General features: G+C 37.4%; 1 protein-coding gene and 1 long non-coding RNA gene across 3 annotated transcripts in view; one reads left to right on the top strand and one right to left on the bottom strand.

Moving 5' to 3' along the window:
• Positions 1 to 26047, bottom strand: part of NSF (N-ethylmaleimide sensitive factor, vesicle fusing ATPase) — a 148121-nt gene that overhangs the window by 53799 nt on the left and 68275 nt on the right. For both annotated transcript variants that reach the window (NM_001304614.2, XM_005220972.5), the window contains exons 9-12: positions 19701 to 19900; positions 2551 to 2716; positions 1461 to 1535; positions 1087 to 1274 (exon numbers count right to left, since the gene is read on the bottom strand). In NM_001304614.2, coding sequence (NP_001291543.1) covers positions 1087 to 1274; positions 1461 to 1535; positions 2551 to 2716; positions 19701 to 19900 — 629 coding nt within the window. The remainder of the gene's footprint in view (positions 1 to 1086; positions 1275 to 1460; positions 1536 to 2550; positions 2717 to 19700; positions 19901 to 26047) is intronic.
• LOC132343091 (uncharacterized) lies at positions 19833 to 24702 on the top strand. Its single transcript, XR_009491767.1, has 3 exons — positions 19833 to 19935; positions 20490 to 20599; positions 24618 to 24702. It is a non-coding gene; the product is annotated as an uncharacterized lncRNA (long non-coding RNA).

The following is a 26047-nucleotide window of genomic DNA, read 5'->3' on the forward strand; positions in this document are numbered from 1 at the left end:
GACCAGGCTAAGACATCTGTTCTTTGTTCTGTAGATCATGGTTAGTTGCTGAAAGGTTCTGAAGAGAATGCTATGAAACAGGAAGATTAATCAAACAGAAGATCAGTGGTGCAATGAGATCTGAAAGATACTGTCAAGATAGAACAGACAAAATCTGGCAAATAACTTGAGGTAGGACACAGTAGGGGCTTCCCTGGTGGCTCAGAGGTTAAAGTGTCTGCCTGCAATGCAGGAGACCTGGGTTCGATCCCTGGGTCAGGAAGAGGATGCAGTAGACTGGTAGAAATCAAAGATAATCTTGGATTTTTAAGCCTAGGAAATTGGGATAAATAGGGAAGTAGGAGCAGGAAGGAAAGTAGTAAAAAAAAAAAAAAAAAAGTGAATTTGGTTTTGGAATATTAAATCTGAGACCTGATAAAACATCCAGGTATAAAACTGAAAGTGGGAGAAATACACTTTTAAAAGATGAGACACAAATCTGGGAGTCATCAAACTACAGGGGTAAGTAAAACCTGAAGAGAAGGGATGACAAAGGATTAAATGCACTTTATCAAGCTTTATTTACCAAAATAAAAGTATCCTTTGTATGTATTTCTCCTAAAGCATCAATAACATTATTGTATTAATTTGCAAACACATCCATTTCCCTGTCTATTCTTTGTGGGAAGAGGCTGTGTTTCATTACCTTTGTGTCTCCAGCTTAATACTTTGAAAACAGCAAGCAGGTATTTAATATAATTCTAGCATGCAGGACATCCAACTTCCTATGACATGTTACAAGTCAACACAGCACAAGTTTTTAAACAATTCTTCAGAATCACCATCTTCACATATCTGCATCAAATGGGGGCAACCTAAGTTAAATGGGTCAGTAGTTTCCACGGGGCAGGTGCTACCATTATCTTTTTTCCAACTACTCTGAAGACGTAGCAGTTGACAATTAATTAATACCTTTCATCATGTCTGTTCTCCATCAAAAGTCAGTCAGTATTAGTCTGGCCCTTGGAATGCTTGAAAGAAGAGGAAGAATACTAGCACAGGACTTACAGGGCTGTAGACTCCTAATCTGGCAGTTGATTTACTGACCTTTATGTGTCTATTCATAGCAGTGGACTGTGCTGCTCGCACCAGACCCTCCAGTTCAGCGCCGCTGAAGTTCTTGGTCTCTACGGCCAGTTCTTTAATGTCTACGTCAGCAGAGAGTAACTGATGCCCTCTCATCCTTGCTGTATGGATGTGAAGGATCTGTAATCGGCCTTTCTCATCTGGTAAGCCTGATAACATTGGAAATAAAATAGATAATTATAATCCTAATGCTTTTCTTATAGCCACTCAAGTATATAAATATCTGCTTTTCATGATATACAAGTTTTCTAACAAATATTAAGGTATATGATTTTGCTCCTGCTAATGAACTCTAATTACAACCCCCTACCCCAATCAGTGACAGAGCTATTTACCTATCTCCATTTTAACTTCCAGTCTTCCAGGTCGAAGGAGAGCCTCATCGATCAGATCTGGTCTGTTGGTCATTCCTGAGCACAGGTGTTAAACAATACACAAATGATCAGAATTCAAAAATAAGATAAAATGCCCTTTTAGCATATGCAAGAATAGTTGCAAGAATTTCCCTGACAAGCTAAGAGGACAATTTTAAAAAAGTCAAATAGAAAAGCAATGATTTTCAAAAATACCATTTGTTCTTAACCTAAGAAATATATCTGGGGACTTTGCCTTAGTATTTCACTACTGTATACACCAGTGGAATATAAATGTAATGAAAGCATCAAATATTTAAAAAGAAAAGTTTAGGTTCAAACGGCGTAGGTAAGCTGTCAAAGTGAGAGGGGGGCAATGTGAACATCTATCTGACCTCAAGATCCCTTCCCTTTTTTGTAGGCGAAAGGTGTTCAACCTTCATAAATAGCATAATTTGTGTTTTTTTTCAAAGTCAACTTAAGAAGAACTTCAGTACATAAGCAGTTAAAAGTAAGTTATAATAGGGATGCACGATCTGCCCTGGCCTGCACAGAACCTGAAGAACCTCTGAGGACCCTTGGAGGCCCACAGAAACCAATGTGAAAGCCACCACTTACACAGTGCTGCCTTTTTCATCTGTTAACTACAAGTTTAAAGCCATGAGTCACTAGAACTCATCTTTCATTTGTCTTCTTGTGACTTGTTGTTATTGTTCGGTCGCTAAGCTGCGTCCGACTCTTTATGACCCCATGTACTGCATCATGCCAGGCTTCTCTGTCCCTCACTATCTCCCGGAGTTTGCCCAACTTTGCCTAGAGTTTGCCCAGAGTTTGTTTATTGTGGCTAGACATTAAAACAATGAAATTCTTCAATATCACTTGATTCTAATTTGGCAACATTGGCCAAAATGTTTGTATAAAATTGCAGGTAAATTTTATATGTAATTACATATAAAAATTACACTCAAAAATTACATATAAAATTACAAGCTACACAAATCTGAATTTAGAACCTGTGTATCTAATATTTTTGAAATCACAGTACTTTATTTTTTTAATTAAGCAAACATACCAATGACTAAGATGTTGTTCAGTTGCTCTACGCCATCAATTTTGGACAGCAGCTGGTTGACAACGGTGTCATGAACCCCTGTGCTACCAGCCATGCTCCCCCTCTGCTTGCAGATGGCATCAATTTCATCAAAGATGATGATGTGCAAACCACTGTTAGCACCAAGCTAGTAAGGGAAGAAATTACATTAAAGGTCATAATTTGAATATATTATTAAACAAGGCAATCAAGAAAGCAAAACAAAGCTTTCACTCCATTTGACTATTAAATATAGCAAGTATAATCATGGCTGCTGCCCTGTCAAAGGTGGAACTGCAGTCTAAGAATTCTGCAAAATGAAAAGGCATTCCAGACCTCATATTTAACAGAAATAAAATGAAAACATACACTATATACTGATATAAGTGAATATCCATCATACCTATTCATTCACACACATTTCTTACCTCATTCTTTGAAAGAACTCTCAAACATTTCTTAATTCCATGAATTTCAACTCATTCCCATTTTCCCTGAGTTTTGGTGAGAGGATAGCCCCCAAAGCAGTAGGCTTAATGTTTATCATAGTATATAGCTAAAGAGGAACTCCACTCAGAGGTGGACTGGAAATTGGACAAACGGGAGAAGGTACTGAACTTGATTCATACCCAGTTATATCACATGAAAAGAGATTGCTTCTTCTGAACAGTGAAGTGAGAAAAGCGACATGATTTATCAAAAGAACACAGTCAAGCAGGTGCTGTTTCCTCTACATCGTGATTTGTTTTATTTTGTTGGATATAGAGTCATGATGAAAAAGAAATCGGTTTATATATTTTGAACTTCTAATAGATGCAGATACTTTTAAATGCCAACAGTGATTAGGTTAAGTTATCACGAACCTTCTAGCAATTTATATTTAAGTAATTAAGTCTCTTGTCAGGAACCAAAGGCAGAAGTGCATTGTAGAGACTTTTTTTTAAAACCATTAGGAATTAGTAAAACAAACAGGTGAAAATAAACATAACCTAAATATAACAACACATGGACAAAATCAATGATGGCCATGAGATTCAAAATTAAATATGACTGGTATTCACTAAACCTCGAGCAAGGATATCATTTTTTTTAATAGACAAAATTTTGATTATGAAAGTATTAGATGTTAACTAAGCAAAAGTTATAAAACAAATAGAAATAAGTTAAAAATAAATTATCAATATATCACTTAAAGATAAATGCTGTTAACATTCTTTAGATTTGTTTTTAATTTATCTTAATTAAAAAATTGGAAACTCATTACATCTTTCATTTGCTTGAACATTAACTGTTTCTTCTTTAAAAATATAAATTTATTATGTTTGGTTCTAACTGCAAAATACATGATCACTATAAAAACTTAGAAAAATACCAAAAAATGTAAAGAAATCACAATCATCCAAAATCAACTAGCAAGAAATAACTGATATTAATTTGGTACTACTTCAAAGTTTGCATTCCTTTTTTCAGTTCAGGTATCAGTATTTTAAGCTCTTTCCCATGCCTATAAGTATACATTATAATTTTTATATTACAATGTATACAACTATACAATTTTTAATGCCCCTATATTTCATCGTATGACTGGTTTCATAATTTAATTCCTCTATTCCACATTAATTCTTTATTGTCACAGACTTAGTAATTTCTAAGTTTTTTGCATTATAAAAGCTGTTGCAATGAACATTTTTATATTGAAATCTTTGACAATACTTCATGAAGGCAAATTGTTAAAAGGTGTGTTGAGTATTTTAATGCTCTTGAAATAGGCTTTCAAATCTTTTCTAGATAGGTTTTATCATTTTATAATAATCCTACCACAGTATATAACACTGCCTATCTTGATATATCCCCACAAGTAAAAAGTAGTTCCCAAACTGACAGATGAATAATGGTATTTTTCAATCATTTTTAATTGGCACTTGTCTAATTACTGATGGGGTTGGTACTTTTTAAAATCATATATATATATTTTTTTTACCATTGTCAACTTTTCTCTTATTACTCGTTCATGTCCTCTGCACATTTTTCTGTTGGGATTTAATAATTTTTATCAATATATAAAAATTCTTTATACATTTAAGGGTATTATTGTATTTGTTATACATATTTTATCCCAGTTTGCCATTTGGCTTTTAATTTTACTTATGGTATATTTTGGCTTCCCTGATAGCTCAGTTGGTAAAGAATCCACCTGCAATGCAGGAGACTCTGGTTTGATTCCTGGGTTAGGAAGATCCCCTGGAGAAGGGAAAGACCACCCACTCCACTATTCTGGCCTAGAGAATTCCATAGACTGTATAGTCCATGGGGTAGCAAAGACTTGGACACGACTGAACGACTTTCACTCATGGTATATTTTTGATAAATGAAAGGGTTTTTAAAAATGTATTTTTACTATTTAAGCAGCCAACATTATCAATTTTTATTTTTATGATGTTTTCTGTTACTTTTATCTTTAAAATCTTCCCCTATTACAGACACTGGTAGTCACCTACATTTTATTCTCTTGTAAATTTTTACTTTATGTATAATTCTTTAATCTATCTGAAGTTTAATTTTTATATATGATACAAACCAGGTGGTTCAGTGGTAAAGAATCTGCCCACCAATGCAAGAGATGCAGGTTCGATCCCTTGGTTGGGAAGATTCCCTGGAGAAGGACATGACAACCCACTCCAATATTCTTGCTTGGAAAATCCCATGGACAGCAGGGCCTGGAGGGCTACAGTCCATGGAGTCACAGGAGTTGCACACGACTTAGTGACTGAGCACACACACACAAGAATCCAAGTAATTCTTCAAATATTTAGCTGATCCAAAATTGTTGACTCAATAATCCTTTCTTCATCAAGACACTATTTCTATCAGGCTTTATATTTTTACATATGATAGGTATTTTCAGCCTATACTATGGACAGTAGCAGCTGGGGCAAACTCTTTCTCTCCATACCTTTTTCTTCTTTATTATAACTGTCTTGCTTACTTTCAACCATGTTTGCTGCCCCATGATTATTAGAATCCTTCTACTAGAGTAAAAATACGTTCTCCAACTAAAAACAAACAAAAAGCCAAGTTTTGACTGAAATTGGATTTAATCTCTAAATTAGTTTAGGAAGTACTGACATGTTTATTCAGTTCTAAATATATCTCTCCAACTATTTAAGGCTTTTATGTCTCCCAATAAAGTTTTGTACTTTTTGTCATATAAATTTCTTCTTGAAGATTCCTATTTATGGTTTTTGGTTACAATCATGAAATGGGCTTTTCACATTATATTTCAGAAACAGTATATATGTAGAAATGATAATAATTTTTTGTATTTATTTTATATCTGACACTTTACTCTTATTTATGCTTTTTTTAGTTGATTTTTTTTAATGTTCTATGTAGACAATCATATTATCTACAAGCACAACTTTGTGCCCTCCTACACAACAGGTATTCTTCTTGTGGGGTATGAGAAATTATTCCTGAGCAAAGGCAAATAGAAGGAGAAAGAGAGGAACTAACAGATAAGAATTCAGATGCATGCAGGGCCACTTGAGCAGAAGGCTAAGGGGGAAATCCAGGCCCTATAAAGGGGATAATAAAATTTACCTAACATGAGAAACAATAATTACAGTACTGTCACAAGAGGGACTAAAATCCAGAAACAGGCCTTTCTAATGAAGCAGAGAAGATCAAACACACACACACACACACACGCGCGCGCGCGCACACACACACACACACACACACAACTGCAAAAGCAGAATGCTCTTTATACAAGATGATTTTAATCCTGACTTTAGGATGGAAAAGGAGAAACACGCAGTTGGAAGGTCAGCGAGAAACAATGGAACATAAATGAGGTGAACACACTCTTTACGAGACTTTTGGTGACAGAAGTAGTGATGACTGAAAAACAAAAGTCTTAGGTTTGGTTACTGCCTGCAAGAGGAAAGGGGAAGTAACAGCAATCGTTAATAAATTACCTGTGATTACGATAAGAAAGCTTCAGAAGGGAAAAGATGGAAGGGAAAAAAATTCTTTTTTAAGTTTCTACCATGAGAAGACTGAAGTGTTAACAGGACATCTAGTTAGAAATGTCTTCCAGATAACAAGATATAAACTGAACAAAAGAGGATAGAAAGATAGATGTGAAAGTCACCTACAAATGGCAGAGTATAGCAGCAAATGAGATTCTGTAAGGAGATGAATCATATAATTAAGCTGGAGGAATATAAAAGCCAGACAGATTCTGGGCTACAGTACCAGAAGATGATTCCAGTAAAGTCAACCCAAAGAAAACAGGATCAGGAAAACATGACAAAGATGAAAGATGAAATGCTGTATCAGAAGGAGGAAGAAAAATGGTTCTAAAAATGACCTGAAGGAAATTGGAAAGGATCTAAAACACACCTGAATATATACTTAAAAAAAATAAAAACCAGATAAAACATAGTATGATCAAGCAAGTCCACTCCTGGGTTTACAACAGCTCTGCTCGTAACTGCCCCAAACTAGAATCAACCCAAATGCCCTCTAGCGGGTGAGTGGATAAACAAACTATGGTACATCCACATGATGGAATATTACTCAAGAGTACAAAGGGATGTTTGATACATGTGACAACTAAGATGAAAGCTCAAAGGCAATATGCTGAGTGAAAGAAGCCATTCTCAGAAGGTTACATACTATGGTCCCATTTATATGACACTCAAAAAAGCAAAAGTATAGGGATAGACAACCAATTAGTAGTTACCAAGAGTTATTAGCAAAGGGACAGCACAGGTGAATCCTGCGAGGTGATGTAAATGTTCTGCATCTAGATTTTGGTGATTACATGAAACTATACATGTCAAAATTCATAAAAGGGGACACATCAAAATTCATAAAATTCAGAAAAGTTAGTTTTACTTCATAATAAAAAATATAACATCTTATCACACATTCTATTATTCATTATTTGGAATACTGTTCATTCTTTAATGCATTCTTATGCAAGATGACAGTCATGTGTTCATCAAGGTTTTCAAAATTTAACTAAGCTTCATTATATTTTCTTTCCGGAATATAACTTACAAATTGTTCTCCTTCCACAATGTTTTAAAACTAAAGTCTGAAAAAATAACTTAATTTCTCAGTTATTGCCTTATTTATTGAACAGTTATCTAAAGATAAATGATAGCTTGTTGCTTAAAAAAACTTCAACACCAAAACCTATTCACCTTTCTATCTGTAGAGAAGATAGAGAATGAAGAATTGAAACTACAGTCTTAGCTTTGCCAAAAAATTCTAGACAGTACAGTATTAATTCTTGTTGTCTTCAATAAAAGACAAGGACACTCCTGTCTGTGACTGAAAAGCTGTGAGATTTTATGCTATTTTTTTTAAAGACACCTTTATTCAAGGTTATCTGTCAATACAGCATAAAACAAAAAGCTGTTATAATGTATGAATTTTGCTGTCAATGTGCCTTATGTTACCACTGGAATCATGACTTCCTTCTCAGTCCAACCTCAAAAATCATCTGTATGGAAGGGAAGCCAGAGACAATAAGAACACTGTGTTTGATTTAATGATCACAGGAGCAATCTTCCCTAAACATAATTCAGTACAATTCTGACCTTTTCAGAACCTTGCTAATCTTGAGACTTGTCATCAGGTCCCTTCCCCCAACCTAGGGAGTACAATAACATCAATTTCTACAGGTGCGTTATTTAAATAAAGGCAAGTTCTTATTGTAATAAATTAGGAATTGGGTAAGGAAGATGTCAAGATTAATGTTCACAGATTAATATAGTTGAATCATCAATAAACCCTTTACCAAAAAGTTTAAAGTTCCATAATGCAATCCTCTTCAATTCACTGACTTCTAGCTCTGTTCTTATCTGCAAAGTCTTCCCCCACAGAAACAGCTGATGCCATTGAGCCCCTGGCAACAGCCTTGGAAAATGGCTGTTCTATATTTAGCTAGTTTGACCTATATGCAAGTGTTCGTCTTTGTCAGCCTTGTCCGTCCAGAATCACAGAGGTGATGCTTTTCTTTATTATGTAACACATATATACTCTCCATGGGGTCATTAGCTGAATACACCAAGCCATTTCTGGGTGTAAGAATTGAGAAAAGTATATCAGAAAAACCTAGCTATGATTAATACCTGCCTAGAAATTCTTTGCCAACTCAGTTTGATTATTAAGTGTCATATTTAAACTGTCTGCAAGTTTCAAATCAGCAACAATGATACCTACGTGGTTATGTAGAAACTATCACAACAGATCTTATAAAATGCTTCTCACCTGCACCTGATGTTTAATCCTCAGTATACCATTAGAGTCCATTAGAAACACAATTTTTATTTTTAATTTTCTTTGTTAAGCAGTATTAGTATTTATAAAAATTGATATCGCATGTTTTTTTCCCCTAGAAGTCTGCTACAGGAACAAAAAGGGGGGAAATTTATTTATTTTTTGGCTATGCCCCATGGCATGTAGAATCTTAGTTCTCCAACCAGTTATTGAACTTGTACCCCATGCTCTGGAAGTGCAGAGTCTTAACCACTGGACCACCAGAGAAGTTTCAGAAATCATGTTTTTTAAAAAATAGAACAAAACTCATTCTGGGAACTCCCTGGTGGTCCAGCGATTGGGACTCTGCACTCACTGGGCCCAGGTGAGATCCCTGGATAGGCAAACTAGGATCCCACAAGCTATGCAGCACAGTCAAAATAAAATAAAATAAAATTCATTCTATCTTCCAATTACTGTATGGATCCATTGGATCTTTTTTATAAATCTAAGATATATTACGGAGAAGGCGGTGGCAACCCACTTCAGTACTCTTGCCTGGAAAATCCCATGGACAGAGGAGCCTGGTAGGCTGCAGTCCACGGGGTCGCTAGGAGTCGGGCATGACTGAGCGACTTTACTTTCACTTTTCACTTTCATGCATTGGAGAAGGAAATGGCAACCCACTCCAGTGTTCTTGCCTGGAGGATCCCAGGGACAGAGGAACCTAGTGGGCTGCCGTCTGTGGGGTCACATAGAGTCAGACACGACTGAAGTGACTTAGCAACAAGATATATTATGCTATTTCAACATTCTAGAAATTATGTCATCATTACTCATCAATTAGTCCTAATTATGCTAAAGAAAGATTAAAATAATAAAAAAATGAAAGAATGAGGTATTTCTCTGAAGGATGATGCAATAGTGAAATAAATATCAGATAACATCAATTTTCAGCATTTTTACTGTGTGGCCCAAAGTATTATATCTGCTTTCAAAAAGGTATAAAAGAAGTCTAGACACCATCCACTATCTTTGTTGCATGATTTTAGCTTTAACTGAACACAGTTCAGATTTTTTTATTCTATGGCTGTAATGGCAAAGAAAAGAAAATCAACAGAGGAAAACATTCTGCTATTGGATAAATCTAGATGAATACCAAGAGTGAGACAGCAGCACCTGAGATGCTAAGAAAGATGATGAAATGGATCATCTGAGTAAATCTGACTATGTACCTTTAGATGATGGTATCCTAATAAACTGTCTCAAACTCAAGGATGAATAAGACAACAGATGCTGAAGGCAGGTATTACAAAATAACAAGAAGAAATAGATGATGTAGACATTAAAAAATTAGACTGGTCATTAAAAAGCTGTATACAAACCTAAAAATAAAAATATTTTGCAATTATAGTGTCTGATGGCCATCCTCTTTTCAAAAAAATTATAAGCCAAATTAAAAAAAAATTCTTCAAGTATTGTCTTGATGACACAAGTAGAAGAACCAGAAGTAATGATGAACTATAATCTATGAGGGATATCATTTGAAATTTACAATCAGTGTACAAGTTCATGCATGACAACTGATGAACAGTTACATTCAGAGGGTCCTGCCCATTTTGGATATATATTAGTATCTATCGATCAGTCAATAGATGTCTCCAAAATCAAGAAAATATGGGATAAAAATTTAGTTTTCTATATTTAAGCTCTTATTAAATAGTTTAATAGTCTTTGCTTCCCTTTATTTTTATGTTTGTAAATGATCTGTAAATCAACTTACAAGTAATTTTTAAAAAGGAGTTCTTTCAATCCAGATAGAAATGGTAATGACTATTTTTCGTGGTATTTTGAGCTGTACAAAGATATTTGAAACAAAAACTATTGTAGTGTTAGGGATGAAATCCCTCGTGGCTCAGACGGTAAAGAATCTGAACGCAATGTGGGAGACCTGGGTTCGATCCCTGGGTAAGGAAGATCCCCTGGAGAAGGGCATGGCAACCCAGTCAAGTATGCTTGTCTGGAGAATTCCATGGACAGGGAGCCTGGTGGGCTCTGGTCCATGGGATCGCAAAGAGTCAGACACGACTGAGCAACTGACACAAGGACACAAGGGATGAATGCAAAACTGAATTGGCTCTGGGACTGTCCGAAGAGTTGAGATCAGTTATTAGACTTGCAGTAATATACTAGGACCCAATGCAGCTGAGACAGCTGGAAACCTGAATATGAACAAGAACTTATTGGAATGCAGGGGAGAAAACCACCTTGGGTAAAACTGAAATGATTAAACACCCAACAAATAGATCTGAAGCAGGAGAAGGGCTGTTATAAAGGCAATGTTTAAAACTTATTTTTACCACCAAAAAAAATCAGAAAAAGTATAAAATGACAGTTTAATAGTACTAGATTAAAAAAAAACGATGTTATTATGTTTCTGGTGTTATTCATATTGGCCCACGTACATCTGTTATTTATTTTAATGTCTAAGATGATATTCTATTTCCTACTGGGAAGAATCAAGATGTCTCTACTTTTCCCCCAACTGCATATAGTACAACCAACATTCTGATACGTGTAATTTTGTGCATAAGTGCAAGAGTATTTCTCTAGGGTAGTTGTCTTGAAGTAGAGCACTCATGGGTCATGGGGTTTGTGCATCTTGACATACTCCTTTTCCCATTTGGAACCAGTCTGTTGTTCCATGTCCAGTTCTAACTGTTGCTTCCTGACCTGCATATAGGTTTCTCAAGAGGCACGTTCAGGTGGTCTGGTATTCCCATCTCTTTCAGAATTTTCCAGTTTATTGTGATCCACACAGTCAAAGGCTTTGGCATAGTCAATAAAGCAGAAATAGATGTTTTTCTGGAACTCTCTTCCTTTTTCCATGATCCAGCGGATGTTGGCCATTTGATCTCTGGTTTTCTGCCTTTTCTAAAACCAGCTTGAACATCTGGAAGTTCACGGTTCACGTACTGCTGAAGCCTGGCTTGGAGAATTTTGAGCATTACTTTACTAGCGTGTGAGATGAGTGCAATTGTGCGGTAGTTTGAGCATTCTTTGGCATTGCCTTTCTTTGGGACTGGGATGAAAACTGACCTTTTCTCATCCTGTGGCCACTGCTGAGTTTTCCAAATGTGCTGGCATATTGAGTGCAGCCCTTTCACAGCATCATCTTTCAGGATTTGAAAGAGCTCAACTGGAATTCCATCACCTCCACTAGCTTTGTTCGTAGTGATACTTCCTAAGGCCCACTTGACTTCACATTCCAGGATGTCTGGCTCTAGGTATGTGATCACACCATTGGGATTATCTGGGTCGTGGAGCTCTTTTTTGTACAGTTCTTCTGTGTATTCTTGCCACCTGTTCTTAATATCTTCTGCTTCTGTTAGGTCCATACCATTTCTGTCCTTTATTGAGCCCATCTTTGCCTGAAATGTTCCCTTGGTATCTCTAATTTTCTTGAAGAGATCTCTAGTCTTTGCCATTCTGTTGTTTTCCTCTATTTCTTTGTACTGATCACTGAGGAAGGTTTTCTTATCCCTCCTTGCTCTTCTTTGGAACGCTGCATTCAGATGCTTATATCTTTCCTTTTCTCCTTTGCTTTTCGCTTCTCTTCTTTTCACAGCTATTTGTAAGGCCTCCTCAGACAGCCAGTTTGCTTTTTTGCATTTCCTTTCCATGGGGATGGTCTTGATCCCTGTCTCTTGTACAATGTCAGGAACCTCCATCCATAGTTCATCAGGCACTCTATCAGATCTAGTCCCTTAAATCTATTTCTCACTTCCACTGTATAATCATAAGGGATTTGATTTAGGTCATACCTGAATGGTCTAGTGGTTTTCCCCACTTTCTCCAATTTCAGTCTGAATTTGGCAATAAGGAGTTCATGATCTGAGCCACAGTCAGCTCCCGGTCTTGTTTTTACTGACTATATAGAGCCTCTTACTTCTTATATAGGAGTTATTACAGAGAATTCATTATAGAAGATGCCAATTCTTTGTGGATTATATGGACTTTAAATATCTTCTCTAGTTTGAGACATTTGTATTTAGTGTAATTTGACAAAGAATTTTCTTTATATCAATGTAACCAAATTAACATTTTTTTCCATGTCTTTGATTTCTCTGTATTAAAGAAATTCATTCCTAGCATCAATTCTTAAAGCTTTTCCCTATATTTCTAAAACTTTTCTTTTGTAAGTTTTAATTTTGTTTTTTGCAAATCCATTTTGTAATTTTGTATGAAGTGAGATAAGGACTACACTTTATCTTTCTCCACAAAGACAATGATCTCAGTCCCATTTATGGAACAGTATACTATTTCCCCTCTGATTTGTATTGCCACTTTTCACATAATAAGTTCTTCTTATGTTCCTCAGTTTCTTCGGTCTGTTTTTACATGCATATATAAAACTGTTTCAATTACCGGGCTTCCCTGGGGGCTCAGTGGGAAAGAATCCACCTGTCAATGCAGGATACACGGTTCAATCTCTGGTCCAGGAAGATCCCATGTGCTGTGGAGGAACTAAGCCTGTGCATCACAACTACTGAGCCCGCGCAGTAGGGCCCAGGAATTGCAACTACTGACGCCTACATGCCTAGAGCCCACGCTCCACAGCTAGAGAAGCCATGCAATGAGAAGCCCATGCACTGCAACTAGAGAACAGCCTTTGAAGCAACAAAGACCCAGCACAGCCCTCCCCCAAAAGAAAAATGTAGGAAAAAAGAAATTGTTTCAATTACTACAGCTTTCCAGTAAGTTCTGATACCTGAATAAGTAAGTTTTCATTATTCTCCAAAATTTCCATGACACTTCAAGCATCCAAATTAAAAAGTTGTTAAATTCCAAAAAATTCATGTTACACTTGACTGGAAAAGCACTTACAGATTAATATGGGCAGAAATGTCATTTTTATGATATGTTAGGATTCCCATATGAACATGTTCTATCTTACCATTTACTAGCTCTTGAAAATTCAAAACTGTTTATAATTTTATCCTTTATTTTTCCTGTTAAGATTTAATCCTAGTTACCTTATCATTCTGACTGCTGTTGTAAGTTAAATCTTTTTTTAAAGTTACATTTTCAGTGTCTTCACACTTTGAGTCATGTTATTCCCTTCCTGCTTGTTAAGTATTTGAGTTTTATTTATTCCTTCCTCAGCTCCCCCTCATGCCTTGAAAAGCTTGAGAACTATATACAATTTTCATATAAACATATGACTTAAGTTTTATGTTAATTAACATCAGCATCTTCTTCCCAAATAATACAAGGATCCTATATGAATTCAACCCACTTACCACATGGTTTGTTCTGTATTTTAGCTCTATCCTTAAAATATATATGTACTGATCATCATCATCATTTTGTACATTGAAAGCTTATTAAATTTTCCTCTTTTAAACCTTTTTATTGTGAAATAAGGCATACCCAGAGGGAAATTTCCCCAAATGTGTATGTATGTCTGAAGGAATTGTCACAAAATGAGCATCCATGTAACCTTAACAGGAACTAGAATAGTGCCAGCATCCTGCAGTGTCTCCTTACCACCATTCCCCAACACCCCTCACCCATCATGCCTCAAAGGCACCACAGTCTGATTTTTATGGTAACTATTTCTTTCCTTTATAGTTTTACCAAGTAAGGAACACGTATCATTAAACACTATACTTTAGTGGAGCTTTATATAAATGAAATCATACAGCACAGATGATCCTTTCTTGTCTGATTTCTTTTGCTCAACGTTCATTTGTGATATCTACAAATATGAATAGCTATGTGTACAGCCAGGCTTCCCTGGTAGCTCAGCTGGTAAAGAATCCACCTGCAATGCAGGAGACTCTGGTTCAATTCCCGGGTTGGGAAGATCCACTGGAAAAGGGACAGGCTACCCACTCCAACATTTTTGGGTCTCCCTGGTTGGCTCAGCTGGTAAAGAATCTGCAATGTGGGAGACCTGGGTTTGATCCCTGGATTGAGAAGATACCTGGAGAAGGGAAGGGCTATACCCACTCCAGTATTCTGGCCTGGAGAATTCCATGGACTATATAGTCCATAGGTTGCCATAGTCTGTTTACTTTTATTATAATACAGTAATTTATTGTATATTTATATGACTGTGAATTCTAGGTTGACAAGTTACTCTCTTAAAAAAAGGCATTTAACTGATTTCTGATTTTCATCGTTTCTGTTGAGAAGACAAAGTGTGAAAGTGTAAGTCACTCAGTCATGTCTGACTCTTTGCAATCCCATGGACTCTACAGTCCATGGAATTCTCCAGGCCAAAAGACTGCAGTGGTAGCCATTCTCCAGGGGATTGTCCCAACCCAGGAATTGAACCCAGGTCTCCTGCACTGTAGGCAGGTTCTTTACCAGCTAAGTCACTGAGAAGACAAGTGCCATCTATTTCTGCTTATTGAAAAATAATTCACTTTTTTCCTCTAGTTGTTTTTAAGATTTCTCTTTTTTTTTGTTTTCAGCTGTTTAATAACGATCATCTATACATGCAGAATTCTTTGGTATTTCTCTTGCTTGAGGTTCATATGCTGGAACCCATGGACTGATGTTCTTCATCAGTTTTAGAAAATTCTAAACCTCTTTTTCTTCAAATACTGCTTTTGCTCTGTTCTCTTTCTCCTGACTTTTTGGAAATTTAAATATGTGCACTAGACCTTGTTATGGTTTTATCTCTATTGCCTTTCATCCTTTGTTTCTGGTTATTTTCGTTTAACATCTTTTGGTTCACTAATTCTCTCTTTGGATGTGTCTAATCTGTTGCTTCAATATGAGTTAATTTACTTACTTTCTCATTCTCAGAATTTCCACTTGATTTTTTTTGTAACATTTTCCAATGCTCTGCCAAAATTTTCAATCTTTTTTCTCTCTGAATGTGGTAAGTATACTTAAAATACTATATCTGAGAATTCCAATATCTTGAGGCCCAATTTCTATCATCTTTTGTTTTTCTTTGTGTGTGTTCACGTCTTTGTGTATCTGATTCCTTTTGATTATAAGCCTGGCACTGCATTTGCAAACTATAGAAGCAGTTTATGACCTTACATGACACTATCTTACTCCAGGAAGGATGTACAATTCTGTCAAATGCCGGGGTCACTAATCGTTTAGGAACCCTCAGACTAGTTTTAGAGAATGACACAATTCAAAGCTTATCTGTAGCCTCTATTAGAACATGTCTACTTCTGGTTAACATTTGCTCCTATGGTGTAGCCTTTCATGGTCCCAACTCAAAAGTGAGCAGGTTCATCAAGAGTCCCCTCTTTGTGGGCCATGGGCTCTAATCTCTTTTCCCCTTACATTCACTCACTAGCCAGTCAAAAGGGTTACAGAGCTGTTTAGCAACTCTCTCCAGAATTGGCTCATTTCTCCAGAGGAACAGTGACCCCATACACTGGGACCTTTTCCCCCTGGGCCTCCATTCTCCCCATAGATCTTGTACGCTCTTGATGCCTCCAAGCAAAAAAATAAATAAATAAAACTTTTCGTTGAGCCTTTCTGGTAGTGTTCAATGGCAGGCACAATTTAAATTACCTAATCTGCAACTACCAGAAGTTAAAGTTCCACATTTTATCTACATTTTCACCAATTTCATTGCTCACCATTGTTTCTAGTACCCAATCCACTCCTTCTGGGTTCAATATTTTTCAGTCTCAAGTACATCCTGCTTCACATTCTTCCAACAAGCTTCTGTGACTTGTTGGAAACTTCTAATAGTTAATTCTATTAGACTTTATCTGAAAAAATACCTTCATTCTATTTTAATCCTGAATGAGAATTAAACTGGATATAAAATTTTAAGTTGACAGTTATTTTCACTTAGCTCTGTGAAGATATCTTTCCACTGTTTTCTGATCTCTCTTGCTATTGTTAAAAACTTTACTGTCAACATAATGGATATCTCTTTGGATGTCATCATCATTTCTTCATTGCTAATACTAAGACATTTCTCTTTTTGCTTTGGCATTCTCCAGTTTCACTACAACGCATCTACATATAAGTTAATTTTTACTTTTCCTATTTGAACTCATGGGCTACATGAATTTAGGTATTTATAAATCTAAGTTTTTTTAAAATCAATTCTAGAACGTTTTCAGCCACTCTATTTTTGAATATTGCCTCTATACTATTCCATTTGGGTTTCTTATTTTAGTTCTGTTATCTCAATTTCTCTTTCATACTTTCCATCTCTGTATCTCTCTGTGCCACATTCTGGGTGATTTCTTTAGATCTATTCTTCTGTTTATCACTTCTCTCTTCAGCTGAAGCTACTGCTTATGCTGAACCTAGTTGCTGCTGCTGCTGCTAAGTCGCTTCAGTCGTATCCAACTCTGTGCGACCCCACAGACGGCAGCCCACCAGGCTCCCCCGTCCCTGGGATTCTCCAGGCAAGAACACTGGAGTGGGTTGCCATTTCCTTCTCCAGTGCATGAAAATGAAAAGTGAAAGTGAAGTCGCTCAGTCGTGTCTGACTCTTAGCAACCCCATGGACTGCAGCCTACCAGGCTCCTCCGTCCATGGGATTTTCCAGGCAAGAGTACTGGAGTGGGGTGCCATTGCCTTCTCCAGCTGAACCTAGTTGCTGAGTTTTAAATTTTGATGATGTTTCTATTTATTGGAAATATTTTAGCTTTCCCTGTGAGAAGCTCCTATAGCCTGGGTTTGGTGGAGGACCCTTTGGGGTGTTCTTTTATCTAACACCTCTATGTGGGATCATTAATCCAGGATTCATTTTAAAATTAACTTCCCAATTTGGGGACCTCAAAGTATATTGGTGGTGTGCATATGTACGTCTCCCCCCGCCACCTCCTAAGCGTGAGCCAAAGACCCATGGTTTAGAATGTGAGATTCCTTAGCTTCCACTCTAGAACCCAGGCAAATAGTTGAACAATTCTGTCATTTCTCTGTTGGTAGGGAAATAATTTCTAGTCATTTCTCTCCACTGATGCTACCGTCACTTCGGAGGTCCCAGTTCCTAGTCCACATCTTAAGTAAGTTCAAGGGCTCATTTTATGCCCCCTTGTTGTTGTTCAGTCACCCAGTCATGTCTAACTCTTTGCAACCCATGAACCGCAGCATGCCAGGCCTCGCTGTCCTTCACCATCTCCCAAAGTTTGCCCAAGTTCATGTCCAATGCACCAGTGATGCCATCTAACCATTTCATCCTCTGACGCCCTCATCTTCTGCCTTCAATATTTTCCAGTGTCAGGGACTTTGCCAATGAGTCAGCTAGTGGATGCTAAAACTCAAAGGCACACATTACCAGCACCAAAAAAGGAAGCTCATTATCTTTAGCACTTTAATTTCCAGTTTTCTTTTAATTTCTGAAGACATTTCTTTCCCGAGAGCTCAACTGTTCTTCTGAAAATATTTTAATTATATTTTACCCAGCATTTGAAGATTTTTGTATGTTTTCATGCTTTCTAGTCTACTGTATTTCCAGAACCAGAAATCTCATGACATTGTTTTTCAACTTTTCTTTATTGAAACAAATACATTAATACTAGTATATTAGTCAAGGTTTTCCAGAGAAACAGAATCAACACATCTATAGATGTATTCTATCTATTCTATTGGTGCTTTAAAAAATATATTTATTCTAGACCTAGATTTATCTTTTTACCTATCTAGAGATTAATTGGAGAAGGCAATGGTAACCCACTCCAGTACTCTTGCCTGGAAAATCCCATGGATGGAGGAGCCTGGTAGGCTGCAGTCCATGGGGTCGCTAAGAGTCGGACACGACTGAGCGACTTCACTTTCACTTTTCATTTTTATGCATTGGAGAAGGAAATGGCAACCCACTCCAGTGTTCTTGCCTGGAGAATCCCAGGGACGGGGGAGCCTGGTGGGCTGCCGTCTATGGGGTCGCAGAGTCGGACACAACTGAAGCAACTTAGCAGTAGCAGTAGCAGCAGAGATTAATTATAAGGAACTTGTTAACAGAATTATGGGAACTGACAAGTCTTACTATCTGTACTGGGTGAGGTGGAGACACAAGAGAGCCAATGGTGTGGCTCTCTCATCCAAAGGCCTGTAAGCTGGAGAGCCAGGAAGAGTGGGTATTTCAGTTTGAGTCTGAAGGCAGAAAAAAACTGATGTCCCAGCTCAGGGCAGTCAGGCAAAAGGAAATTCCCTCTTACTCAAGTGAGGGTAAGCCTTTTTCTTCTTTTCAGGTCTTCAACTGATGGCATATTAGCAAGGACAACTGCTTTACTTAGTCTACAGATTCAAATGGTAAACACAACCCAACCAAAACAATGTTTGACTGATGTCTGGGCACCCTAGGGCACAGAAAACTAACACAAAATTAGCCATCCTAATTAGTAAACTCTGGTTTGATTTTTAGTTAATTTTATTTTATTTTTCTAAGATCCAAATCAAATTTTCCTTTGTGACCTAACAGCTTATACCTGTCATTCTACAGCTGAGTTGGGTCAGTGGTAAGTAAACTAGCTTTCTGCACAAGAACTTTACACATACATAATTCTATAAGTCTCTTTATGGATTTAACTTCTCTCTTTTATGATAAATGAGTTCAAGACTCTAGAAGTAATGTGAAACAAAAGTGTCACTTAAAAAGATATTCATGATATGTTCTGGGAAAACTTTTGGCTTATATCACCATCCATCTTTGTATTCTAAACATGTGGATACTGACATCTGCTCACAACATGTAACTCTCCCATAATCCCAGGTTAGTGACATAACTCGGTTCTAAATAAATTTTACTTACAATTTCTTCAAACTGTAAATTATGGCAACATGTTTTACACCAGAACTTTGGGTTTCAATCATCACATAAATGACAACAAACTTTTACTAAATTATATTAGCATTACCCTCCTTTGCTCCTCTTCAGCATCAGCAAAGAGTTTACGAATGTTAGCCTCTGACTCTCCCACATATTTGTTGAGAATTTCCGGCCCGTTGACCACTTTAGGCTCTCTTGCATTCAACATCTTGCCAATCTGTCGAGCCAACAGGGTCTTACCGCAACCTGGAGGCCCGTATAACAGGATGCCTTTAACATGTTTGCAGCCTAAAAGGAAAAGAGAACAGTCTTACATCAACTAAGTAAGTAAGACATCAAGATTTCCTTTCTTCATATGCATGTTAGGAAAAATACAGCAATTGCATTAACATACATTAATATCCAGGTGCTATAAACATAACAAGAACAAACTAAAGCTCTTTTTAAAATAGAATATTCTACAAACAATTCCTACACCAGTACCAATAGTTGAGGGGGAAAGCTGCCAATTAAAGGTCTTTGGAAAAGTATATCTGAATTATGATTTAGTTTAGAACAAATACTTTTAACTGTGAAAATGTCTCTTTGACTTAAATACCTAATTAGGAACTATTACTTCTTTTTCATTATCCTTCACTTTAAAGCTAGCAGGGGAAAAAGAGATCTGTTTTCAGGCAAATTTAACTCAACACAAATCTATTATGATACAATAGCTATGGAAACTATATCTTAGTCATAGAAATTACAGGTCTGCCTGTCAATACAAGTACTAGAAGAAAGGGCAGACATGTCTGAGTTGGGTGGGGACTGAGCAATCCACAGGATCCAGATGGATGTTACAGACTTTGTGGATAAAGCTGAATGCCCTATTTCACAGGACTATGCCAAGTGAGAAACCTGCTTTTTAGAACCACCAAGAAGAAAATGAAGCTTCCAAAGAACAGTGTTCAATTCTTTTTGAGGCAACCATTGCTAAATGCATTAAAGGTATCATTAACAACAAAAAATAGCAAGACTGAATGACTTAAGACTCCCTAGAATTTCTTGAGCTCACTCTATGCAAGCATTTACTCCATTTCTGAAAATTAAGAGGAACTTTGGTTTCTGTTTATTCACTCTAGGAATTCTCACCTATCTTGCAGTTTCACACTTAAGATGCTTGACTCTTTTCTTATGAGTTTCTTTATACTACACCAAAAAAGCACTCTGTGAAATAATAAATTCTTAGATTTCAAGTGTTACACTCAAAACTACAGGTGAACAGGAAATTTTCTGGAAATGGAATATAGTTAAGTTTTTATGGAAAATGTTCTCATTTGGAATGAAACCTTAAAAAACTGTATCTTTAAGAAAATTATGACAATATATTTAATGACTCACATAAAGAAAACCACAAGATTCAACCAACTCTAACTAGAAATTTTAGATTCTGAGGAGGAAGATACTTGGTGTTGCCTGTATGGCCATTGCTTCTTTGTTTCAAAAAGGGACTCCCTTTTAAATTCTTGAAAGTGATGAGATCTATGCTTATGGTTAGACTTTTAGAGACAAGGGGAACTTGGTAGAAACATATGAAGGCTTAGATTATTAACCTTCTCATCAAGAGTAAGTTCATGTTTCAAGAACTGTAGCCTATAAAATGTCTTTGCCCTTGTCCCACCCTTGGGGCATAAGGGGTAAGGAGATAAGGGGATAAGCCTTGAGCTTCTCCTAGAGGCCAACACCACCAGGCACCCTCAGGATCCAATCTACTGGGACACATCTGAAGTGAACTCTGGAAGTTCACTTCAGTTCAGTCGCTCAGTCATGTCTAACTCTTTTGTGACCCCGTGGACTGCAGCACATCAGGCCTTCCTGTCCATCACCAACTCCCAGAATTTACTCAAATTCATGTCCACTGAGTTGGTGATGCTACCCAACCATCTCATCCTCTGTTGTCCCCTTCTCCCACCTTCAATCTTTCCCAGCATCAGGGACTTTTCAAATGAGTCAGTTCTTCGCATCAGGTGGCCAAGGTATTGGAGTTTCAGCTTCAGCATCAGTCCTTCCAATGAACACCCAGGACTGATCTTTAGGATGGACTGGTTGGATTTCCTTGCAGTCCAAGATACTCTCAAGAGTCTTCTCCAACACCACAATTCAAAAGCATCGATTCTTCAGCTTTTTTTTTCCTCAGGTGCTCAGCTTTCTTTACAGTCCAACTCTCACATCCACATATGACTACTGGAAAAAACATAGCCTTGACTAGACTGACCTTTGTTGGCAAAGTAATGTCTCTGGCTTTTAGTAAGCTGTCTAGGTTGGTCATAACTTTTCTTCCAAGGAGCAAGCGTCTTTTAATTTCATGGCTGAAGCCACCACCTGCAGTGATTTTGGAGCCCCTCAAAAATAAAGTCTATCACTGTTTCCACTGTTACCCCATCTATTTGCCATGAAGTGACAGGACCAGAAGCCATTGATATTAGTTTTCTGAATGTTGAGCTTTAAGCCAACTTTTTTACTCTCCTCATTCACTTTCATCAAGAGACTCTGTAGTTCTTCTTTGCTTTCTGCCATAAGGGTGGTGTCATCTGCATATCTGAGGTTATTGATATTTCTCCCAGCAATCTTAATTCCATCTTGTGCTTCATCCAGTCCAGTGTTTCTCATGATGTACTCTACATATAAGTTAAATAAGCAGGGTGACAATATACAGCCTTGATATACTCCTTTCCCTATTTGGAACCAGTCTGTTGTTCCATGTCCAGTTCTAACTGTTGCTTCCTGACCTGCATACAGATTTCTCAGGAGATGGGTCAGGTGGTCTGGTATTTCCATCTCTTTCAGAATTTTCCACAGTTTGTGGTGATCCACACAGGCAAAGGCTTTGGCATAGTCAATAAAGCAGAAGTAGATGTTTTTCTGGAACTCTTCTTGTTTTTTTGATAATCCAATAGATGTTGGTAATCTGATCTCTGGTTCCTCTGCCTTTTCTAAAACCATCTTGAACATCTGGAAGTTCACGTTCACGTACTGTTGAAGCCTGGCTTGGAGAATTTTGAGCATTACTTTCCTAGAGTGTGAGATGAGTGCAGTTGTATGGTAAGTTTGAGCACTCTTTGGCATTGCCTTTCTTTGGGAACTCTGGAAACTGGCTCATAATCTTCCACCCCAAGCCAACCACTACTGTTTGACTTAAAACTATTTGTAAAAAACCATACCAGAGGAAAATGGAGGTGGTGGGAATGAAACAGGCACAAGGGGAGAAAACCCAGAAAGGAGAAAACAAAGACATGCTTAACACCTACAAAGTACCAGAGCTTAGCCCCATCTCCAGTCTCTTAACCTTCTCCAAGTTCCTCAACTTCCTCCTAACCACACTTCCTTCCAGTTAAGCCATACTTTCTTTCAAGGACTCTTGCTTCCTCGGCATTCTTACATTTCTGTTATACCTATCTCAGGAGCCCTGAACACAATATGACTTTACTGCACCTAAACATTGGCCACAGAGCAAGACCAGAGAAAATTACACCACTATGCTGACTGATATCCTAAGAGCTTCATGCTATCTGATTTCAGCTCTACTCTCACTGCTTCCTCAGTATTGTATGCCACCCCTCACTCGTTTCTGTTAATCTCCCATTCTCCTTAGTAATTATCCAGATCGTCACTGTTCTCTTCTCAAGTGCTACCCATGTCATTAATTCTTAGGGATGATTTAGATTTCTACTTTGCACATTAAAAAAAAAATCTATCAAGTATGAATTCTGTTTAGCTCCCTGCTTCCTTTTTTTTTTTTTTTTTTTTAACACTGCAAATTTATTATCTAACAGTTCTTTAAGTCATAAGTTTGAGTGGGTTTGGGTAGCTCAGATCCATTTTTCATAAGACTGAAATCAAGGTGTGAGTCAGTGGGGTTTTGGGTAAAATCAGTTTCCAAGTATATGCAGGTTGTTGATAGAATCCATTTCCTTGTGACCGTAACACTGCGATTCCTGTTTCTTTGCTGGCTGTCAGCTGGGGGTTCATCTTTTCTCCCAGAGGCTGCCTGTTTTCTTTTGATACTTTCCACATGGTCTCCCTCCAGTGAGTGACTGAGTTTCTCTTATGCTTCAGATCTCTTGAGCTTCTTTTTCTGACACATCTCTCTCTTCTGCCTTCCTCTTCTGCTTTAAGCTACCTTCTGTGATTATGTTAGGCCCACCCCGATAATTCAGGTTAATCTATCTTTTGACATGATTATTAGTAACCTTAATTACATATCCAGACTCTCTTTGCATCCCTGCTTCTTTATCTACAGATTTATCTGCAGACATCTCCATTCTCAACTTCAGCAACTGTTCTCAGAGGAGGAGTTTCCTTCCTCTTCTCCAAGGTTTAAATTGCAATTATTTGTCTTTATACTTTCTTCTCTACTAGACTGTGAACTATTCAAGGCAGGTGCTGTCTCATCAATTCTGAATTGCAAACACTCAGCATTAATATCTAGCACATAATATATACTCAATAAATAGGTGAACAAGTAAATTGTTGACATCTTTCCTACAAAACTCAGAGAAAATGGGGGGCAAGAAGATGATTTTTAAAAAAAAAATTATTTGAAGCTCTTGTTTGAAAGTATTCATTTTGTGTTTGAAGCTCTCCACAAAAGTATTTACTTTCATGGCTAAGATAATTTAAATACCTAAAAAAAAATGCCTTTGGAAACACTGGGACTTTACAAATTTGGCCAAACTACATAATATCTAAGTACTAGATTTTTAACTCTGTAACTCTGTTTTTGTATGTCGGAAATGCTCAATTTAATATGTTTTGAATTAAATTAACTCAGATGTTATGAAACGAATAACCCACAAGATATTACCATGAAATTTGAAAGAAAGAGATAAAATGCACATCCATGGAACTTATATATAATCTATAATACAGATCTGTGAAATTATAGAATCTGTTCAATATAACATCAACAGGAACGTCATAAAAGCTCTAATCTGCATTAAAACCATCATTCTACCATCTTTTTTAGGATGCCAAGAAAGCACATCAAAAAATATACACTTACATGTGAAGATTTTAAAAAATCCACTTCCACAAAGGAAGCAGTTACCTGAATAAGCAGTGGAAATGGGACTTTGTTATTACTATTATTATCATAGCTTTTTCAACTTATTAAATAAGCATTGGTCTCTAATTTTAAATGAGTCATAAAACTCTTCATAAGTAATTTCATTCAACAAAAGTGTATTAAGCTCCTGTTTGGACTAGGCACAAAACGAGGTGTTTGGGATACAAACATGAAAAAGGCAGTCCATACCTGCAGGGCATTTCTGATTTAGTAGGAAAGACAGAAATAAAAATAAGTTATCTATAATATAATATGACATTATCAGAGATGTGCATGAAATGTTTTTGGAACCTAGCCAAGAGAGACTGATCTTGCCAGGGTGATGGCAGAAAATTAGGGATGGACACAGGGGAAGGGATAACACAGAGTCTGGGCCTTGGAGGATGGCTTGAGGTTCCTAGTTGGGCAAAGGAAGGGAAATGGCAGCCTAAAGACAGAGACCATCACTAGATCAGGCACGGCGGCATGGACCTAGAAGCTGTCCTCTCAAGACAGCCAGTCATCCCTTCCGTGGCTGGGAGCCTTGGAGGTGAGTGCCTGAATACAAGGCTGACAGGTTCCCAACTAAGACAGGCCTTAACACCATGCCAGGAGTTTTTAATCTGTTTTGTAAAAACCCAGAGGTTTCTAATCAGGGAGGCTACATAATGAGATGTGTGTTTAAAAGCTAACTCTGGTGGCAGAGCAGAGGAAGGACTAGAGAACAAAGACCAGAGGGTGGGAGTCTAGCTGGAGGAATGTTCTTAACCTTTTTCTGGGGACACTGCCTCACTGTCTGGCTTTGGGTTTTTTGCCAATTAAGCCTTCCTATCCCTCCAAGTCCTTTGGAAGCACATGAACAATTGGGTCGAGAGGCCTCAGAAGGCTGCCTCCCTACTGATGCCCCAGCTTTCCCCTGAGCTTCTCCAGAACATGAAGGCCTAGCACTGATGCTGGGAGCCTCTGATCTCTGACCGCTAGACTGTCTGACTGCCAAGCTGTACTGATTGCTGTTACTTTTTTTCCCCTTTATGTCTTACATGCCCCCTCACTACTCAGAGATCAGTTCCCTGAGTTAGGGAACTACATAGCAAAGGGTAGGCACAGAGGAAGGAGAAATCAGTGGAACTGACTTGTTTAAAATGTCATGTTCTCTCATTCTATCCCTTACTTTTTTTCCCATGGAATAGTCTAGTGGACCTCCCTAGAAAAATGCCCACGTACAAAAATTTGTATGCAGTTTTGAGAAGATTCTTATATCCTCTGAGGTCCAGGCATGGAATTCAAATTAAAAATCCCTGAGTACTACAGAAGTAATCCAGACAAGAGACCAGAAATGGGAAGAGGCAACA

This window comes from Bos taurus, chromosome 19 (genome assembly GCF_002263795.3).
Source record: "Bos taurus isolate L1 Dominette 01449 registration number 42190680 breed Hereford chromosome 19, ARS-UCD2.0, whole genome shotgun sequence".
NCBI classification, from domain to species: domain Eukaryota; kingdom Metazoa; phylum Chordata; class Mammalia; order Artiodactyla; family Bovidae; genus Bos; species Bos taurus.